This window comes from Ictidomys tridecemlineatus, chromosome 2 (assembly GCF_052094955.1).
Source record: "Ictidomys tridecemlineatus isolate mIctTri1 chromosome 2, mIctTri1.hap1, whole genome shotgun sequence".
NCBI lineage: Eukaryota > Metazoa > Chordata > Mammalia > Rodentia > Sciuridae > Ictidomys > Ictidomys tridecemlineatus.
The window spans coordinates 199,414,577-199,434,114 of NC_135478.1; the positions used below are offsets into that span (position 1 = coordinate 199,414,577).

Below are 19,538 nucleotides of genomic sequence, written 5' to 3' on the forward strand. Positions count from 1 at the left end.
AACCACTTTTTAGTTTCAAATTTTGAGATAACATATTTCCATACTTAATTTGTCAGTATAATTAGAAAAAAAAGTTGTCTTTTCAAGCAATCACAGAAAGAAAAATACCCAATAAAGTAAACAGAATTCTAAGAGACTATTCATTCATGAAGAAGCTTTCTAATGTACTATCCTTAATTCAAAGTTAATTGATATACCATTTTCAATTTCCTACTACAATAAATGGAGACTACATCCTTGTTATACTGCAAACACATGAAAACAATATACATTTTAGTTAAAATATCCCAGATTAAAAATACATGAAAAATATTTTTAATAATTTCTATGTTCTGGCTAGACACCAAAAAAAGTTCTGGAAAAGTAATATATTTAGATGAGTAGAGGTTGAACACATGAAATTTCACTGTGCTTATATTGTATCAGCTGACACAAAGAAGAATATTTGTTTTATCTGAATATTTACTAGTTGATGAAGTATGAAATACTACAACTAAATTGTTGATGGATTTTTTGACAAGTCAATATGAAACATATGCATGTTTGAATGTGTTTATAATAAAACATGTTGTCCCATCATATCAATGTACATTTGGCACTGACATTGGAAATACACCAGCATCTGTATTACATTACAACACACAAGGGTTCCGGAGAGCCGTTTTCACTTGGGGGTTAGCTTCTATTCATTTACTTGATCTTCTACAGAGAGCAGGATGTAAAATTATTCCAATATGTATCTACGCTATGGAACATGTGCTAGTGGAAAAGCTTTGTTCTGCATTATGTTAGCACAAATCATAGTGAGCAGATCCAAAGAACTTTCTCTTCCTGAGGGGGGAAAAACCCTCTGGAAACACTCAGAAATCAGCATTTTTTTTGTGCGTGTGTTTCTGTATTATGAGTGTGTTTTTTCACTTAAAATGTTTACTGATTTTTAGTTTTGAAAAGCATACTATTGTGGAACATTTGGAAAAGATTGAAAAAAATATAAACCAGAGAGAGAAAACTATCTAATTCCATCAATAAAACTAGCCATAATTCACATTTTGGTGTTTTTATCCTTTTTGTTTCTATGAATTTCTTTATAATAGTGGGATAAAAGACTGATTTGTTTCCAGTCTTCAGACCATAAATAGGATACCATGACCTGATTCACAACTTAATATCAGATGCAAGTAGCATTTCTCTTCTTGAGGTTGAGTTTTGGCTCAATGTAGACATATCCTCTTTAAGAAACTGCAAAGAGCCTGCCTTGCTGTTGCACAGTAGCGTGAGGGTTGCCCTCAGTGGGCATGCAGTGAGAAGGAACAGGAAATGCTGGCAGCACTCCTACCTCATCATCATCAGCATCGTACTGCCCATAGTGCTGCTCCAGCAGCTCTCTCTGGCGCCTCTCTTGTTCCAGCGTCTGGCTTATCAACTGGGCAACTTCACTCACTTGTCCTGGCTTTTCTCGTCCAATAACGAATCTGTAGAAAGGTTAGAGAAGACTAACGTGACTCTCTAGCAAAGTGGAGGGCTAAGAAAAGTAGCTAAGCTTGAGATCTCGGCAGAGCCCATCAAGCCTTAACAAAGTAGTATCATCCATATGCTTCAAGTGGAGCGCCTGGGTGTTAGGAAAGCTTAGCTGAGCAACTGAAGTGAGTTTTACAGACACAGCTCATAAAAGAAAGAAAGAGACACAGTAAAGGCCCATTAAAAAATTATCACTTTGGGAGAAGCCCTAACAGATACAATTCATTCTGCAGTATGTACACATTTAAGTTGCACTAAGTTTGGAAGCAAGCATATGACTTCCTTTACCACTGAACTTAAGAATCAATCCCATAAAAAATCCTCTTTATAACACAAAAAGCTTTAAAAAAATTTCAAAGCATGGTGTAAATTATATCATTAACAGACTTTTGCTAAGGTACTAAAAACTTTGGGGGTCAGAGGGGAAACAGAAGTACTATTTAAAATTTTGCTTTTAAAAGAAAAAACTCAAATTAATTATCACTTTTGGGGGAAAAGATGATTTGGGGAAGTGTGTGGTTCAAGAAATAAAGGGAAAAAAGGAAATGTCTGTTAATATTAATTCTTATTGGAAAAAAAGTCTAAGGAAAATATTTACTTACAGTGAGCCACATCACTTATGATACATCCTTATCAATTCAATGTGTTCTGCTCAACAAATTAAATAATAAAATAATATATACAGTTTCTAAGTATCATTTAATATCATTTTTGAATATGATGTTCTGAGTTTAATCTCATTTTTATACTTAATTAATAATTCCTTTGATTATAATATCTTATTTTATATATTGCATTTCAAATAACATAGACTAATATTTTCTGTACAAACTCACTGAAGGACAAAAATTTTATACCTTAATGTTCTTCATTTACTTTTCAGAAATATTTTTATGTAATTTCAAATAAGACTTAGATTAAGCTTGAGTGATCATGATCTTTTGAGTTATTTTCATTTGAGAATCAAGTATAAATAGAACTTACCAAAACCTAATTTCTCATCTTTATTCAAGTATAATTTATACACAATAAGATACATCTATTTTAAATGTACTGTCATTAAGTGTGACAAATATATAAAACTATAATTAACACATCAGTGAAGATATAAAATATTTCCATCAACCCAATATTTCCTTATATCTCTTTCCAGTAAATTGTCTTTAGCCTGGGACCACAGTACTGTTTTCCAGAGTTTCAAATGTATGGAATCATAGAAAATCTTAGTTTCTTTGGCTCACTACAATGGATTGGAGATTTATCCATGTTGTTTCAACTATCAGTAAATTGTTCTTTTTATCACTGAGTACTAAGTATTTCACTGTACCAAATATGCCACATTTGGTTGATCTACTCTTCTACTGATAGATGTTTACATGAATTTTGGATATTAGACATGAAGTTACCAGAAACATATGTGCAAGTTTTTGTGTCCTTAAGTTTTCATTCCCCTTAGGCAAATTACTAATCATGAAATTGATTAGTAATAAGTTAAGTGGATGTTAAACTTTTAAAGATATCACCAAATTGTTTTTTGAAGTGATGGTACCATTTTATGTTCCTAATAGCAACACATTAAGTTGTAGCTGTTTTATATTCTAACTTTTAACACTGCCTTCTAAAATTTCAGCCAGGCTTGTGGGTATCTAATGGTATCTCATAATGGTTTTAATTTCTAATGGACTGATGACAGATGATATTAAATATAGATCTTTTCAAGTACTTATTGACCATATCTCTTTTCTAAGTGAAATATCTTTTCAAATCTTTGGCCTGTCCCTAAAAATTGACTTCTCTGACTTTTGTTACTGACTTGTAATGGCTCTTTATATATTCTGGATACATATCTTTGTCTACATGTATTGCAAATATATATACATATACACACGTGTATATGTGTTCAATCTATTTTCTTCTTACAGTTTGTGGCTTCCCTTTTCACTTTTGTGTGTCTTTCAAGGGAAACCTGCTGTATCACTTTTTTAAAAAAAAATCATGCCTTTTGTTTTCTAAGAAATCTTTGCCTGCTTGCTAATTTCTCCTATTTTTCTTCTTTGAGTGTTAATGTTTTGCTTCTATATTAGGTGTCTTTTGAATGAATTTTTATGCATGATGTGTGACAAGGGTAAAGTTCCAATTTTTTCAAATGGATAATTAGTTGTTTCAACAACATTTGTTGAAAATAATTCATTACCACTATTGAATTACTTGGATACATTTGTTGAAAGTAATGGACCATGTATTTGTCGGTTAACTTGTAGGCTTTACTACCTAGTCACTGATAAATTTGTACTTTTGCCAATAGCTCACTTTCTTCATTACTACTCAGTAAGTCTTAAAACTAGGTAATATGAATTATTCAACTATATTTTTTCCCCGGATTTCCATATAAACTTTATAAACAGCTTGTCAATTTCTAAAAGAAAGCCCATTGGGTTTGACGTTGCTTCGAATCTACAGAACATTTTGTGGAAAACTGACAGCTTACCAATATTAACTCATATGGTCCAGGAAGGTGGTATATGTGCATTATTTAGATCTTCACTATTTTCTCAGAATACTACACTGCAGTTTTCAGTGTACAGGTCTAAGTTATAGTTTAAGTTATCTTGAAATATGCCAGATTTTCTGAAGTTATTGTAAGAGGTATTAGTTTTAGACTTAATTTTTTAGTTATTTGTTGCTGGAGTATAGAAACATAATTGATTTTTTAATACTGGTCTCAGAATCTGTGACCTTGCTACTACACTCACTCATTAATCTTATGGTCTTTTTTGTAAATACCTTAGGATATTTTCTTATTTAAATTAAAGATCGCATCCATTATGAAGAAAGCATTTTTATTTCCTACTATTTATTTTATTTGTTTCTTTGTCTATTTATTGCCTTATTGCACTGGCCAAGACCTCCAAAATACGTTAAAAAGGTATAAGAATAAACATTCTTATTCTGTTGTCTACTACTCTAAAACATAAGTTCTGAAAAGCCCAGAGATACACAGGGTAATTTCATTTGGAGATATGATGGGTGAAGATACATAAAGTCTTGACTATGTTAAAGTAATCTAGACATGTGTTACTATTTCAAATTCATTATGTTTTCAGCAAATACATGTATGTGAAAAATTATGTCTTATGATACATATAAAAAAGAACTCAAAAAATTTGTACCATAGAACAGTAGTTTTAGCAAAGTCTATACTGACTTTTTATCTTTCTTTAAATTTATCATAGTGTAAGGTTTAAGGGAGTGTCACTCACCTACTATAAAGTTGACAGGAGATAGAAAAAAAATTAGTTAATGAACAAAATGCATACTTACAGAAACAGCAGACAAGATCAAAGTAAAAGGTAAATTAAGAGTTCAGATTCATTTAAACCATAAATTCTTTGCATTTAAGCCATAAATTATTTTTGTCAGATTTTCTAGTTCAACAGTTTTTATCTAAGAATGGAGAATTTCATTTTCTCTGCAAGACAAGTCTTTAAAGTTACCCAATGAAATTCAGAAGAGAGAAAGGTAATATGTAGAAATTATATACTTGCCTAACATTTAGAACTATTGCCGTTAATTCCACGGATAAATGAAGGTCTTAATAAAGACCTTGTGAAATACTCTAAAACATACAATTATAAAAACAAGAGCCCAAACAATAATATAATGCATTTTAGTATAGTAAGAAATTATATAATCATAATATACTGCAATAGATCAAAACCTTTAATATCATATGTAAATTCTTCCTGACCTCAAAAAAAAAAATGATCCTTACTTCCCAAACTGGAATTATTCGCAATGCTAAAATTCAAAGAAATTAGTGTATGTGTAATCAGTTTCAGAGGAAATAGAACTATTCCATAAATCTTAAAGAAACTGCATTTTGAATCATAAAAACACAGTTTTTTTTGTTTCAAATCACAGCTTGGCTTTCTGAATTTGTCTATACAATTTAACATAATTTGCTATTTGCCCAATACTGGGGTATATTCAAAATTGCTTTATAGTATGACAAAATAGAAATAATGTGCAATTGCATATAAGACAAGACAATTCATCACATGAAACAGACTCACTTTTAAACATGTTATGTTAAAATAACCCATACCTCTTCATTCAGGCACCTTTTTGGAGCAGCAGTATAGTACCTACCTATATACATTTTCAAGGCCTTGTAATCTAATATAATTTATGGTACAGGATTACAGTAAAAGAAAGTCATCTTTATAAGTACAGTCCAGGGGAAAAGTAAGAAAAGTGGAAACAAACTACTTGTTGTTCAGCTGCATTCTCCTCATGAAAATTAGTATCTAACCTTGTGTGTCCAAAGGGGTGATTGAAGAATAAAATGCAGTACATACATAAAGGGACTTGGTTGCATTATTATTATGACAAAACTGAAAAGTGTTTGAAACATGTACAGCATTTGTATTATTTTTCTATATGTTCTCAATATTTTAAGTTCATTTATAAGTAAGATTATACATACTATCTAGCAAATAAAGGATTCAGCATAAAATGTCAAATTTAAGGTAAGGTTATTATTTCAATTAAGGATCCAGAGTACAGATATGCTGTAATAGTACAATTCAGGGGTTAAAAGGGCCTATAAAATAGGGAAATCGCTTTGCTAGTATAAATCTATCTAACTGTAAACACCACTTATTGAATCTAAGGCCTTGCATATGTTAATATTTCTAAGGCTTAGTTTCCATATTTGTAAAATGAGCATAATAACTATAATAAATAAATATTATAATCCACATAAATATAATCCACATAAAGCTTAACTAAGTATCTAGTGCTTAAGAAAGTCTTTTAATAAATGTTTGCTCTTGTTCTTATCTAGACTATGCATATACTATTATCAGGATAAGGTGGAATGCGTCTAAAAGTGCTTACTGTTCACACTGTCCAATTACTTCCTCTTTTATTACAGTTTTAAAAACAGTTTTTTTGCGAGTCAACTATAGGAAAAGGATAAAATAAATCAACTATAAGAAAAAGACGTTCTGAAATTTTTATTTTCCATTATCACTAAAATAGAAAAATATCAATTACATGATCACTTTAAATTGAACTCTTAAAACCTTGAAATATATAATAATTAAGTCAGCAACAGTCAGTTCCTCTAAATGCACATGATCAAATCAACTGATGTTTCTGCACAAGTTGTATTATCTCCAGCTGCATTAATAAAATATGTAGTCAAATCAGTCTATTGATAAAGTGCCTTTAAGAGAAAAATACTTTTTGTCATTTAAAAATTTTTTTTCTTTGCTTTAACCTGAGACGGTGAGGTCTTTTATTTTTAGCTATTGAGAATTAGGTAGCTAAAATCAAACCTGAATAGATTTTTATATTAAAAAGAGTATTTTCCATGCTTATGCTTAAAAAATGATAGCACTACTGAAACCAAAATCCCCTTCTTTCAATGTGAATTATCCCATTAAGAACAGTCCACACTCCCTATCATACTGAGATATAATAAATAAAAGCGGATAAATCAGTAATTTCTTTTCTTTTCATATATTATCAGACCAAGCAATGTCCATGTGCTATCCTTTGGAGTTTAGACATCTATGTTATATGGGATTCATTTGATTAGTTTTATTAAATTCTCTCATGATCTATCAAACGAAAAGTAAACAACAATAAATATGCATTTAAATTTGCTAAACTGAAGTCACAAATATCCCATGTCCTGTGTGACTAATATGAGAGGTTAAGTGAAAAAATGACAGTCTATTGAATGCCTCATTTTTACATCATAAATTTTAGTTCTTTTTTTAAAAATTTTTTAAATATTTACTTTTTTAGTTCTCCACAGACACAACATCTTTGTTTGTATGTGGTGCTGAGGATCGAACCCGGGCCGCACGCATGCCAAGTGAGCCTGCTAATGCTTGAGCCACATCCCCAGCCCATAAATTTTAGTTCTAATGAATGTGGTAATGCTAGTCAACAGTAGCAGTTAAACAATGCTGAAATTTAAAAATTCTTAATGTATAATGAAGCTAATGGGAAAGTTATACCAGGATGTAGTTATTAGTTCTTATACATTCAGTTATTCCATTAAAATATAATTTAAACAAATATTATACATCAAATATCAAACACTTATCTTTAAAAAACTTAAAGATAATTAGACACACAGAATTGATACTTGAATATCCCATTGCAAAACCCTTGTGAACCATGGAGTCACAAGATCACATAATGCTTTCAAAGATTTTTATAAAAAGTGTCTCATATTTTTCTGTATGATCATATTATATGTATATATATATATATAAAACAAATTACAGCCATACTGAAATATATATACATATCCATATATGTATGTATGTATGTATGTATGTATATATATATGTAGCTTTTCTCTGAAATTGAGAGTTTTAAAAGTATTTAACTTAATTCTAGTGAAGAAATGGCAGAAATCTATCTCCAGCCACATTCACTAGTTTGCTGATAATAGGGAGGGATTAAAAACTGAAACAACCAAGCTTTGTGCCCTTATTTATAATTGCATACACTTATATATTTTTTCTTCCTATATAACACGCTAGACTAATATGCCAAACTGTATATTTGACATTTAAAATTTTAAATCTATGAAAATGTTTCCTTTCAAAAGCTAGACCTAAACATTTATGATTATTCCTTTGAAATTAATTTTGCATTTAATCCAGTACCAATTATAAGTTTTTTCTATATTATATTTCAATGTAAAATAAATAAAAGTTCTTTAAAAAGTTTGCCTTACACAGGCTATTTCAAGGATTCCATAGTATATCAAAGGTATAAACTCAGAAGATCCTTTCCAAAACTTATGTATCACTTTCAGAAATAACATTTCTAAGTTAGCTTTGATGTCTCAGGTTTAAATATTTATGCATATAAACATTAAAAAGGTAATTTGCAAAATGTTAATCTGTATGTAGTGACACCAGAAAATGTTTCATCAAGCCACAGTCCCCTTTAATTAGTTTTCTGAAATCCCTACTGTTTTTAATCTTCTAACACTAGAAGCTGTTGATCCTTCATATATATATCTCCGCAGATCTTTGTTGATCATATATATAAATATGTAGTCAAATCAGTCTATTGATAAAGTGCCTTTAAGAGAATATATATATATATATATATATATATATATATATATATATATATATCTTCCCAGATCTTTTTTATATTTCCTAACAAGACAGGGTCTCACTGAGTTGCTTAGGGCCTCTCCAAGTTGCTGGGGCTGGCTTTGAACTCCTGATGCTCCTGCCTTGGCCTCCCAAGCTGCTAGGATACAGGCATAAACTGCTATGCCTGGCTACTCTTCTTATGTATTTTTTTATTGGTTGTTCACAACATTACAAAGCTCTTGACATATCATATTTCATACATTAGATTGAATTGGATTATGAACTCCCAATTTTTACTCCAAATGCAGATTGCAGAATCATGGTCACAAATCCACAGTGATTGCGCTCCTCTTGTCTGAGAGACAGGGGATAGTCTTAGAAGTAAATACAGACCAAAAATAATTATCAATTTCCATGTATATGGAAATTTTCTATCAAGCACAATCACAAAACCTAAGGTGCTCATAAAATGTGAAACTCTCAATTGCCTCATATGCTATAATGGTAACATAAACATCATAGAAATAATTTAAATGAAGTAAAATCATTTCAAGATTTAACGTATTTCCATGATCTTAAGCAAAAATAGAACAAAAACTTCCAAATTTAGGAATTACATGCACAGATATGTATCCAAATATAAACAGTACATTTCCATAAAAAATTCACTTGTCATTCAATTATAATTTCCTTTGCATATTATAACCTCTTCCAAAAAGGATAAATATTTAAAAGCCTCAGATTATTTTGTGTGTAATTACAACAGGTATAAAATCCTGGATTTCCAAAAGTGATATATAGCTCCATATGATAAATTAATCTGTATGCTTAGGATAAAATCACAAGGAATACATAATTATTGATTGTGGGTAGCAGGTACTTTCCAGAAAGCATTTAAATTTTAATGTGACTGACCATGAATAGCAAACATACAAATCATTAGGAATTTGAAACAAAATCCAGGATGGCTGTCTATTATAGAGTATCCAGTTCTTTTTCTAGAATTCCCTCTTTCAAATGTTTTACAATTGTTACCATGTCTTCCTTAAATTTTCTGTTTTTAAGGCAAAAGGTTGTAGAACCTTTTAACATTTATATATAGAAGGAAAAAATGTTTATACCTCTTACATTTGGTCAGTTTTTCCTAAATAATCTCAAGTTTTTCAGGGTTCTTCTTAAGTTGGTATGTAACATTAAACAAACTATACTGTAGTGTAAAATTAATCTGCATATCAATCTGTTTGACCAAACAACCATCCACTCAAGTAGTTATCCAGCATTAATGTAGACAGTCTCTAACATAGACGAAGTGATCCCTGAATCCTGATTTCATGGCTTGTGTAATTCTCTCCCTTTGAGTGTGCCTGGATGTACTGATTTTCTTTGATCAAATAAAGCCCAGTAGAACTAATGTAATGTCACTTTAGATATTAGATTATAAAGAGATGAGAGATTCTGTCATTGGACCTCTTTTTTGGGGGAAACTGGGAATTAAATCCAGAGAAGCTTAACCACTGAGCTTATACCTAGGTTTTATTAAAATTTTGAGACAGGGTTTTACTAAATTACTTAGGGCCTCACTAAGTTGTTGAGGCTGGCTATGAACTTGCAATCCTCTAGACTCAGCCTCTTGAGCTGTTGGGATTCCAGATATGGGTCATTGTTCTACCGCTTAAGAACGCCTTTGAATGAATGAGTGGAGAAATCAGTTTCCATTCTGTGATTCATCCCTTAGAGAAGTCCACATGAGATAACTTACAAATAGATCTCAAAAAATACAAGGTAATAATAAGGTAATAATGGTGTCACCAAATTTTGAGATAATGTTATCCAACATAGGTACACAAACAAGCAAGGTGCTGCTTAAAGCTGCACATTCAAGAAAACAAAGGTTCTTAAAATTATGTTGCAAATCCACATTTGAGTAAAGAAAAAGATCCAGGTACAGAGAATTTTATGATGTAACTTCCCCCCCCCACCCCGGGGACAAAGTGTTAAAATAAAAGCACACAGCACCATCAAATCTTCCGACTGCTAAGGAAATGCAGTTGGATTACATTTACCCTTGTTAAAGAGACAAATCTTCCTTTCCACATTACCAGCATCATTAACAATAATTAATTAATATGGTGCTTTGTGAGTTAGTCACAGCTATTTTCACACATTTTTAAATTCAGTTTTATAGAGGTAAAAATTATATAACAAGCTGACCAAGTTTAAATTGGATAATCTGATGATTTCTGATAACTGCCTATATAGTTGTGTGATAATAACTATAATATAGAACTTTTTATCACCTCAAAAATGTTCCTTCCTTCTACAGGCTCCCTCCATCTGTAGTTCTGGGAAACCACGGATCTGTTTTGTGTCACTGTAGTTTTACATTTTTAAAAATTTTATATAAATGGAATCAAGCAATAATATAAAGGCTTTTGTGTCTGGCTTCTTTTACTCAGTATAATGGCTTTGAGAGTTATACACGGTGCTGAATGTGTTAATAGTTTGTTCCTTTGCACCACTAAGAAGTATTTCATTGTATGAGATATAATATAATTTGTACACCAAATTATCAGTTACAGAACATTTGAATAGTTTCCGGTTTTTACTATTATGACTAAAGCTCCTATGAACACTTAAATATGAATCTTTGTATAGTATGAGTATGAGCAGCGTAAATAGCTAAGAGTAGAACTGCTGGCTAATATGATATATATTTGTAAAAACCTGTTGAACTGTGGCTGTACTGTCTTGCATTCCCATCAGCAATGAATCAGTGTTGAAGTTGCTACACATTGCTTGTCAGTAGGTAAAATTATCAGTCTTCTAAATTGTAGCCTTTCTAGTAGTTGTATAGTAGTTCCTCACTCTGGATTTAATTAACATTTTCCTAATGATTAATGATGTTGAACAGAATTTCTTGTGCTTAATTATAGATAGGCTTTGGTGAACTTTTTTCCTAAAGTGATTTGCGTATTTTAAGAAGAGCAAATAAAAATCATATTAATAGTTACTACCATAATTACTTTATTTCTTACAAGAGTTTTTATAGATATTCTCTATAACTACTTTTTCAGTAAATATTTTTAAGTATTTATTCAATTGATTGTATTTTCATTTTCTTAAGAGTATTTTTAGTGTTTTAAATTTTGATTTATCATTATTTCTTTTTATGCTTCCCGCTTCTGTCCTAAAACCAAACTCTGATTAGCCCAAGATCATAAAGATTTTTTGTCTATTTTTTAGAGATCTTAGGGTCTTAGCTGCTACACTTAGGTCTTTAAGTAATCTAGAGTTAAGTTTTATGTATATGATAACAGGAAGGTCAAGTGTTTTTTTTTTAATCTGTTTGTCTCATTTTTAATGAGGCTATCCAATTTTTCCTGTACCATTTGTTGAGAAGACTATAATTGCCTCCACTGACTTGCCTTATTGTCTTTGTAAAAAATAATTTCTTTACATTTTTGAGGGTCTATATGTAACTCTATTCTGTTCAATTAATCTATATGAGTGTCCTTATGCCTAAACCAGAGTGCCTTGTTTGCTATAGTTTTCAGGCAGTGAAAATCCTTTAACTCTGATATTTTTAAAGAACAATAATTTCTATAAGAGTAACCTGCTGAGATTTTCATTAGGGTTATGTTTAATGTACAGATTAATTTTGGAAAAGTTGGAATCATAAAAATATTGAGTATTCTGATGTATGAACATGTTCTATTTCCTCACACACTTAAGTTGTTTTATTTTCTCAGAAGTATTTTGTTGTTTTAAGTATAAAAATTGAATAGGAATGGTGAAGGTGGACATATTTGCAGTATTCTTGATTCTAGGGAAAAAGATCACTTTATCCCAATCATTAAATATCAGTTTCACTTAGATGATACATATTATATTAAGCAAGTACCCTGCTATCTCATGTTTCTTGAGAGTTTTTTCTTAATCTATATCTATTGAGGTGAGCAAATAATTTCTCACTCATTTATGGATACTGAGTCCTTCTTTTACTTTCATATTTGTAACAATATGAAATTTACAATAACTGTGTTAACGTTATCATATACTAATATATCGTTTCTAACATTTCTTGAGGTGTCTCTCCTTAACTAATTTTGCACTAATCATGTCATATTTTCCTGTTTCTTCATATGCCTTACAATTCTTATTTTAGTGCAGGACACTGAAATGTGTTTTGTGTCCTAATATTCTTGAATATTGTTCTGGGATAGTTACTTGGAGATAGATCCTTCTGAAGCTTGTTTTAGGTCTTAATATGTGGGAACAGACCTACATTTAGTTTAGAGCTAAAAGTTGACAGTTTCTCTTTTAGCTTGTCTACCTTCTTTCATATTTACCTCTATACATCAAGAAGAAGCTGGACAGAGGGCTAGGGCTGTGGCTCAGTTGTACAGCGCTTGCCTCACACATGTGAGGCACTGGGTTCAATCCTCAGCACCACATAAAAATAAATATACAAAATAAAGACATTGCATCCATCTATAACTAAAAAATATTTTTTTAAAAAAAGAAGAAGCTGGGTAGCTCCTTCAGTTCTTTTTGCCTTGAAATCTTATGAATTAAAAGTCCTAGTCAGTTTATAAGGTACATTTTCTACCTTCCACCCTACTGAAGGTTACAAAAGGTGTTGCTAAACTTTGTCATTGTGTAACAAAGATCCCTTTTCTTCCCATTTCAAAAACACTTTCTTTTTTCTTCTTTAAGGCTATCAGTCTCTTTTTTGTTTTCATTAACATTCTTCTCACAATTTAATTAATAATCCAGTCCCAAATCTATTCTCACATCTTCAGGCTCTTCTTCTAGCTGCAGCCCAAACTCAGGTACCAAAACTGTGTAAGTTGTATTTGTTAGTACAGACTGCTTCAAAATTTATAAACATTTATTATCTTCCATAGTTTCTGTAAGTCAAGAATTTAGGGGAGTCTTGGTTCAGCAGTTTAGGTTTGGTTCTTGAGTTCGACCACATGTAGGCTAGGGCTATAGTCCTCTAAATGCTTTACTAAGGCTGGAGGAGCTGCTTCCCAGGGGCCTATATAACAAATCTGGCAAGTTGGTACTGGCTAGTGGCTGGCCTAAGTTCTTCTTTGTGTGAACAGTCTTCAGAGGCTCTCTGAATGCCTTCTCAACATGGCAGCTGGACTTCTTCAGAGTTGGCAACCAAAAGATCATGGTAAAAGCCACAGTGTCTCTTATAATTTAGCCTTGGAAATCATAGATCATTACTTCCTCCTTATTTTAATCATCACACAGCCTAGACAGGAATCAATTTGTTAGGGGATCAAAAAAGAGAGTCAACACCAGAAAGATAGAGTATCATGAGATGAACACTATTTGGAAAAAAAATGACAATATGATAGAGACTGATGTGGGGTTTAGATAACATAAATAGCATAATATGAGAAGAACTCATCCATTAAAGAAATGATTTATGAACTGAGACTTGATAAACAGTAACTGGCCAAGTGTGTATCATGTGATATAGGGAAGCCAATAGGGTATATCCTGGAATGAGTTCAAACACCTGAAAACCAGGAGTCCCAAAGTCCAAGAGCAGAAGATTTTCCAGCTCAAACACAGTTTTTGAATTCACCCTTCTTCCATCTTTTATTTTTTTTTTTTTAACTTTTTGAGCTCTCTGCATTTGATAATGCTTGCCCACATTGGTGAGGGTGATCCTTACTCAGCTGACTGATTCAAATGCTAATCTTTTCCAGAAACATTCTCACAGACACATATAGATAATGATTTACCAGTTATCTGGGCATAACTTAGCCCAATCAATTTGACATATTAACTCTTCTGTTTTTGTTATACACCAAATCCAGGTATGTTTTAAATCCAATTAGTATTTCAAAACCATTTCAATAGGCTGCTATACCTTGCCTCATCCCTAAATAGTATATTTCATACTTTCATCAAGGATCAATATCACATTCTGGATAACTCTGAAATAAGCACTTGATAAATCCAGATAAGATCTACTTTAACTAATGCTTTACAATACGAATTATGTAATGCATTTATAGCTCTCTTCTTTTGACTTTAGACTAATACTATTTCATATGTTTTTATTATGTATTTAGTGATTCATGGTGCAAACCTAAAGAAAATGCTTTAAGAGTTGTTTAAAAACCTACAGTCTCTGTGGTATTGACAGGATATGACTTCACTAATTTAATTTAGTTAACAAGTTACAATAAACTTCTGTTCTCATCCTCAGGTTCTGTATTACATAAAGATAATTTAAAAACAGGTTAGACTCAGAATGTTATATGAGCAGTTTTACCCACCTATCCACAGTTCATAATATATTAAATGATGTTTTTCTTTGAGATCTTTTAAAGCCAAATTATGTTTGTTGGTCCATGTTTAGTTATGGGAAAACTAATCTTAAACTAGAATTTATAAATTCATTAAAAGACAATAATATAAAGTAATTTGAAAAGGATAAAAACCAATTAAAATCTATAGAAAGAATCAATAGATATTTACAGATTGTTTAAAGTTATACAAAACTAAAAGTATTTTTTAATACAAAATACAACTTTATCTGCTATCATTTTATCAGTAATGTCTCACATTTAAACAAAACTGATTCAGTCTCTTGTCTTAAATCTCTGTAAATAAGAGAAAAAATATGTGTTCTGAATTTTATTAGAGCTAGCAGAGATAAAAGCAGGGTCTGGAGTGTGGCTCAGGCTGGGGGTTCAATCCTCACCACACCAAAATAAAGAAACAAAATAAGAAATAAGTATCATAAAGCTGACTCTTTTATAAACTATGAATAATATTGAATATATTCACTGTCTCTATGGTGTCGAGATCAGGGACAAAGGACAGATTTCTGGGATAACTGCTTTTTTTTACACATGACACTAGACCTCACTGACTCAGTTTCTGGCTCTCCAATTTGTTCCAAGCTAGTTCCAAGCTATGTGAGTTTACTCAAGTATTTCCTGTGCCTCAATTCCCTCATCTAAAACATGGGCATTTTGGTACTATCTACCCATTGGATTTGCCAGCTGTCTTCTTAGTCTCCATAAATGCATGAGCCAGCCCCCCAAATCTATCAATCTATAACTATCTGCTGTTGGTTCTGTTTCTTAGGAGAACACTGAGAAATAAATGCACCCTGGAGTTTTCAATGGTCAAAGATAATCATAAAGTGGAAATGTACCTATGTGACAAGCTTACTATGAGGGATACCTACCACACACAGACTTTGGGCTCCTGAATACCAAGGTGACTTGGGCATATGACTGTGGTGATTTAAAATCTGGAGAGCAATGGTTCCTATGAGTCCCAATAGAGGAAGAAAAGGAAGACTGTTGCTTGAGTCATCCATATTTACCTTTTAATTTTCATGTCTTTCTCCTGTGACTATCATCACATTGAGTGTAAATTGCTTCGACTTGTGAGGTTTTTCTTTAACTAAATATTTACGGAAATTAATATGACTAGCACTCATTGTGAGTAGTTAGTTTTAAATGATGTCAATAAAATGAGGGAAACAATAATAGCACACCAATGCTTTGAGCCATGAGTTTCCAATATTCCCCAGGAACATAACCTGGGTTGAGCTGAATCACTTTTTCAAAGTGGTCTAATATGCTTTATATCATTTAAATAATGTAAGGTTGAAAAACATATATGACTTTACAAGTAATAATATATTAAAATTTGGGTATTTTTTCTCATGTGTATTAAATCCGACATACTAATGGGGTCTTTATCCATACTATTAGTTCATACATTCAGGTATAATCATTAAAAGATTAATGAAACAAAGCACATGAGGAAACAAGAAAATGATTCTCTAAACTTGTGGGTAAAGTCATAAGATTTTAACATGCATCTGATCAATATGCAAATGTTGACATATATTTCATATACATTTCCAGGAAATAAATAAAAACTTAATCTTTAATACTTAAAAAATAATCTCAATTCAATTCTCAGTTTTAATTTTTCACCACCTCTGGTTTCAAATCTTTAAAGCCAGAGTTCTACGTATTCCTTTTAGGCCTGTGCTTAGTAGTTAGAAAAAGTCCAGCTAAACTTGATAATATACCAGATAATATCCCTACTTAAAATACATTTTAACAACCACTAAGTATGGTATGAACAAAAATACAGAAGGACATATATTTTAAAACACCAGTTTAAAAAGTTATCATTAACACAGGACTAGGTTTTGGAGCTTATTTTTGTATTAGTATTTTGTGAAGATCTACTATTTGAATTCAGAGAATTCAAATATTATTTCTGAAAAGTTAAAACTGAGAAAAAGTTTTCTCTTTAAAGGCAGTTAATTAACATCCTGTGTTGTATAATTTCAGTAAATTAAGATCTTGGGCTCAATAATTTGGAAGAAGCCCAGGATCTTAATCCCATGTGTAGGTTAAAATTTTTTGCCAAGAGAGTGGGGAAATAAAGTATATGCATTTTAAAGACAAAAAGTAGACACTCTGTAACCTCAAGTTCAAAAAAGTAGTATGAATTATGAGCATTATGAGAAAGAAAAGATCAGAAAAGAGAGGGAGGATAAGGAGGACTTCCCAGAGGGCAAAAGAGTTGCAATATGTTCTTCAAGATATGTAGGTTCTAAACAGGAAACAGTATTTTAAGCAGAAGAAAAAATGGCAAGGAGAAATGCAGAGAAATAATTAATACACAAGTCGTGTCTCAAGGTTGATGACTACATGACTGCACCAGACATGAACAAAGAGAGTCAAGTGAAAAGATCAGAGGATGGAAGATATTTAACACAAACTAAAAAGCTTATATTCTACACAGAATGGAGGGAGGGGTGTTGATGGTTTCTGAAGAGAGATGGATGTGACTGATGCAGAATTATTAAATTTCTACTACTCAAGTCGTGATTCTTCTATTATTAGAGATAAACAGAAAGTCAATTCCTTTTTCCACAATATCCCTTCACACATTTGAAATCTGCAATGATGTTCTTCCTTTAGGGGTTAATGATTAGGACAGAATGAAAAAGGGAGAAAGTGAAATCAGGAAGACCAGTTAAGAGGCCATATGAAATTTGTACAGTATTGAAATAACCAACACAAAATTATATGGCCAATAGTCAAAACAGAAAGGGATGGCTATGAGTTTGTGTCACTACAAACTCTCTTTCAATTAAGAAATGCTCTTACAAGTTGTTATCTACCTTATTTATTTAATATTAAAATTTATCTTACGGCCTAATAATCAGCTATACTGATATAGGAATGTGCTGTCTCAAGAACACAAGGTAACCTTAAGGACAATCACATTTACAGATGAGCTCACTCATGAAAGCTCAGAGAACATTGCACATATTTTTCCAATTATTTTACATATTTTTCACAAGACTATGGGTATTCTAGAAACATCAATAAACTGCCTAAATGAATCACTTAGGTTGTATTCCTTAAAACATCTCCTCAGCCCTAAAATTTGATCTGAAATTTGATTTGAAATTCTAATGATGAATCTTTATAGCAATGCTAATTCACTAATATTTTCAGAATGTTTGACAATTTCTTTCTGATAATGATAACACTAAACCACTTTCATAATTATACATACTAAATAAGGTTCCCTAATGTGTTCATTCATAGGATTTTGAAAAAGTATAAGGAATAAGCAGTGCTTTTTAAAAATTAAGTAACCTAGAACCAAATAAAACTTATTCCAACCTTGACCTTACCTGGCTTAGGACTCCTTTCTTAGTTGTTTTCCAGACTAGAATTCTGACAACCCAAGAGTCAAATATAAATTTCAAGATCTGAAAAAATGTCCCCTCTGTCCTATTAGGTTGGAAGAGTTATAGTTCATTACGCTTGGTCCTGGCTAATTCTTTAAAACAAATAAGTAGATCTAAAAATGCAGTTAGCTTCAAATCCAATAGCTTACTTGTCTAAATAATACATGTCATTGAATATGTTTATAATCACTTCAATTTCAATTTATTGTATAACTGGTTTTGTTAATAGGATTAAGGGACCTAAATTAATATTTATTGAGGCTATAACTAGAAATTCTATCTTCCTAGAAACTCTTGCTGTATTAGCAATAAGGCATATTAAAATAGCCCAATAATTAACTATATTGATTCAGAGTTTTTAGTATTCAAATAAAAATTTCATTGTAATTGCATATATTTATAAGTAAAACAAGGGGAAACTATTATTCAACAAAATGTGAAGTGACCAAATTGTGTACATATGAAGCCACATATTTACCTGACATTGCCTTTGGTGTTTCTGAGAACTGTTGCAGCAAAATTCTGTGTGACACCCACCAAGCTGATTCCATCCACTTCCACAATCTGGTCATTGACTTGTATTCTTTAGAAAAAGGAAAAAATTACCCACAATTAATTTATTTGACAATTGCACTGTCATTCTCATTAAATGAGTTGACAAAATACTTGAATTTAAGAATATTCTTATTGATCCAAAATTTAACTTTTACATACAAGCCCCAGACCTTAGTCAAATGTTTAATGTTTTTTAGAAACTATTTTGAAAGACAGAAATAAGTAAGACTTAACCAAAGATTCAGTTTACCAAACATCCATATTCCCTTCACAAAAACTGAAAACTGCAAGTGTATGACATATTTACAATAGTTTTTTTGTTCTTAATGAAAGCATAACAGATCAAGCTGAAATACCATTGGATCCAATTCTCAGGATCCATTTCACCTCCCATCTCCAAGTTAACATTATCAGGCATTGCAGGAAATCCTTCCTATTCAAGTTGAATACTTCAAATAAGTAATGTATGTGTGTGCTTACATGTATATACTAATATGTTGCTTATGTATTTACTTATTTATATTTTTGAGACAAACTGTATTAGTAAAGTTTGGTGCATA

General features: G+C 31.4%; 1 protein-coding gene across 14 annotated transcripts in view; it reads right to left on the reverse strand.

The window, feature by feature from the left end:
* Window positions 1–19,538, reverse strand: part of Ppp1r9a (protein phosphatase 1 regulatory subunit 9A) — a 296,248-nt gene that overhangs the window by 94,056 nt on the left and 182,654 nt on the right. For all 14 annotated transcript variants that reach the window (XM_078040394.1, XM_040291524.2, XM_078040395.1 and 11 more), the window contains 2 exons: window positions 18,902–19,006; window positions 1,337–1,472 (listed from right to left, as the gene is read on the reverse strand). In XM_078040394.1, the coding sequence (XP_077896520.1) occupies window positions 1,337–1,472; window positions 18,902–19,006 (241 nt within the window). The remainder of the gene's footprint in view (window positions 1–1,336; window positions 1,473–18,901; window positions 19,007–19,538) is intronic.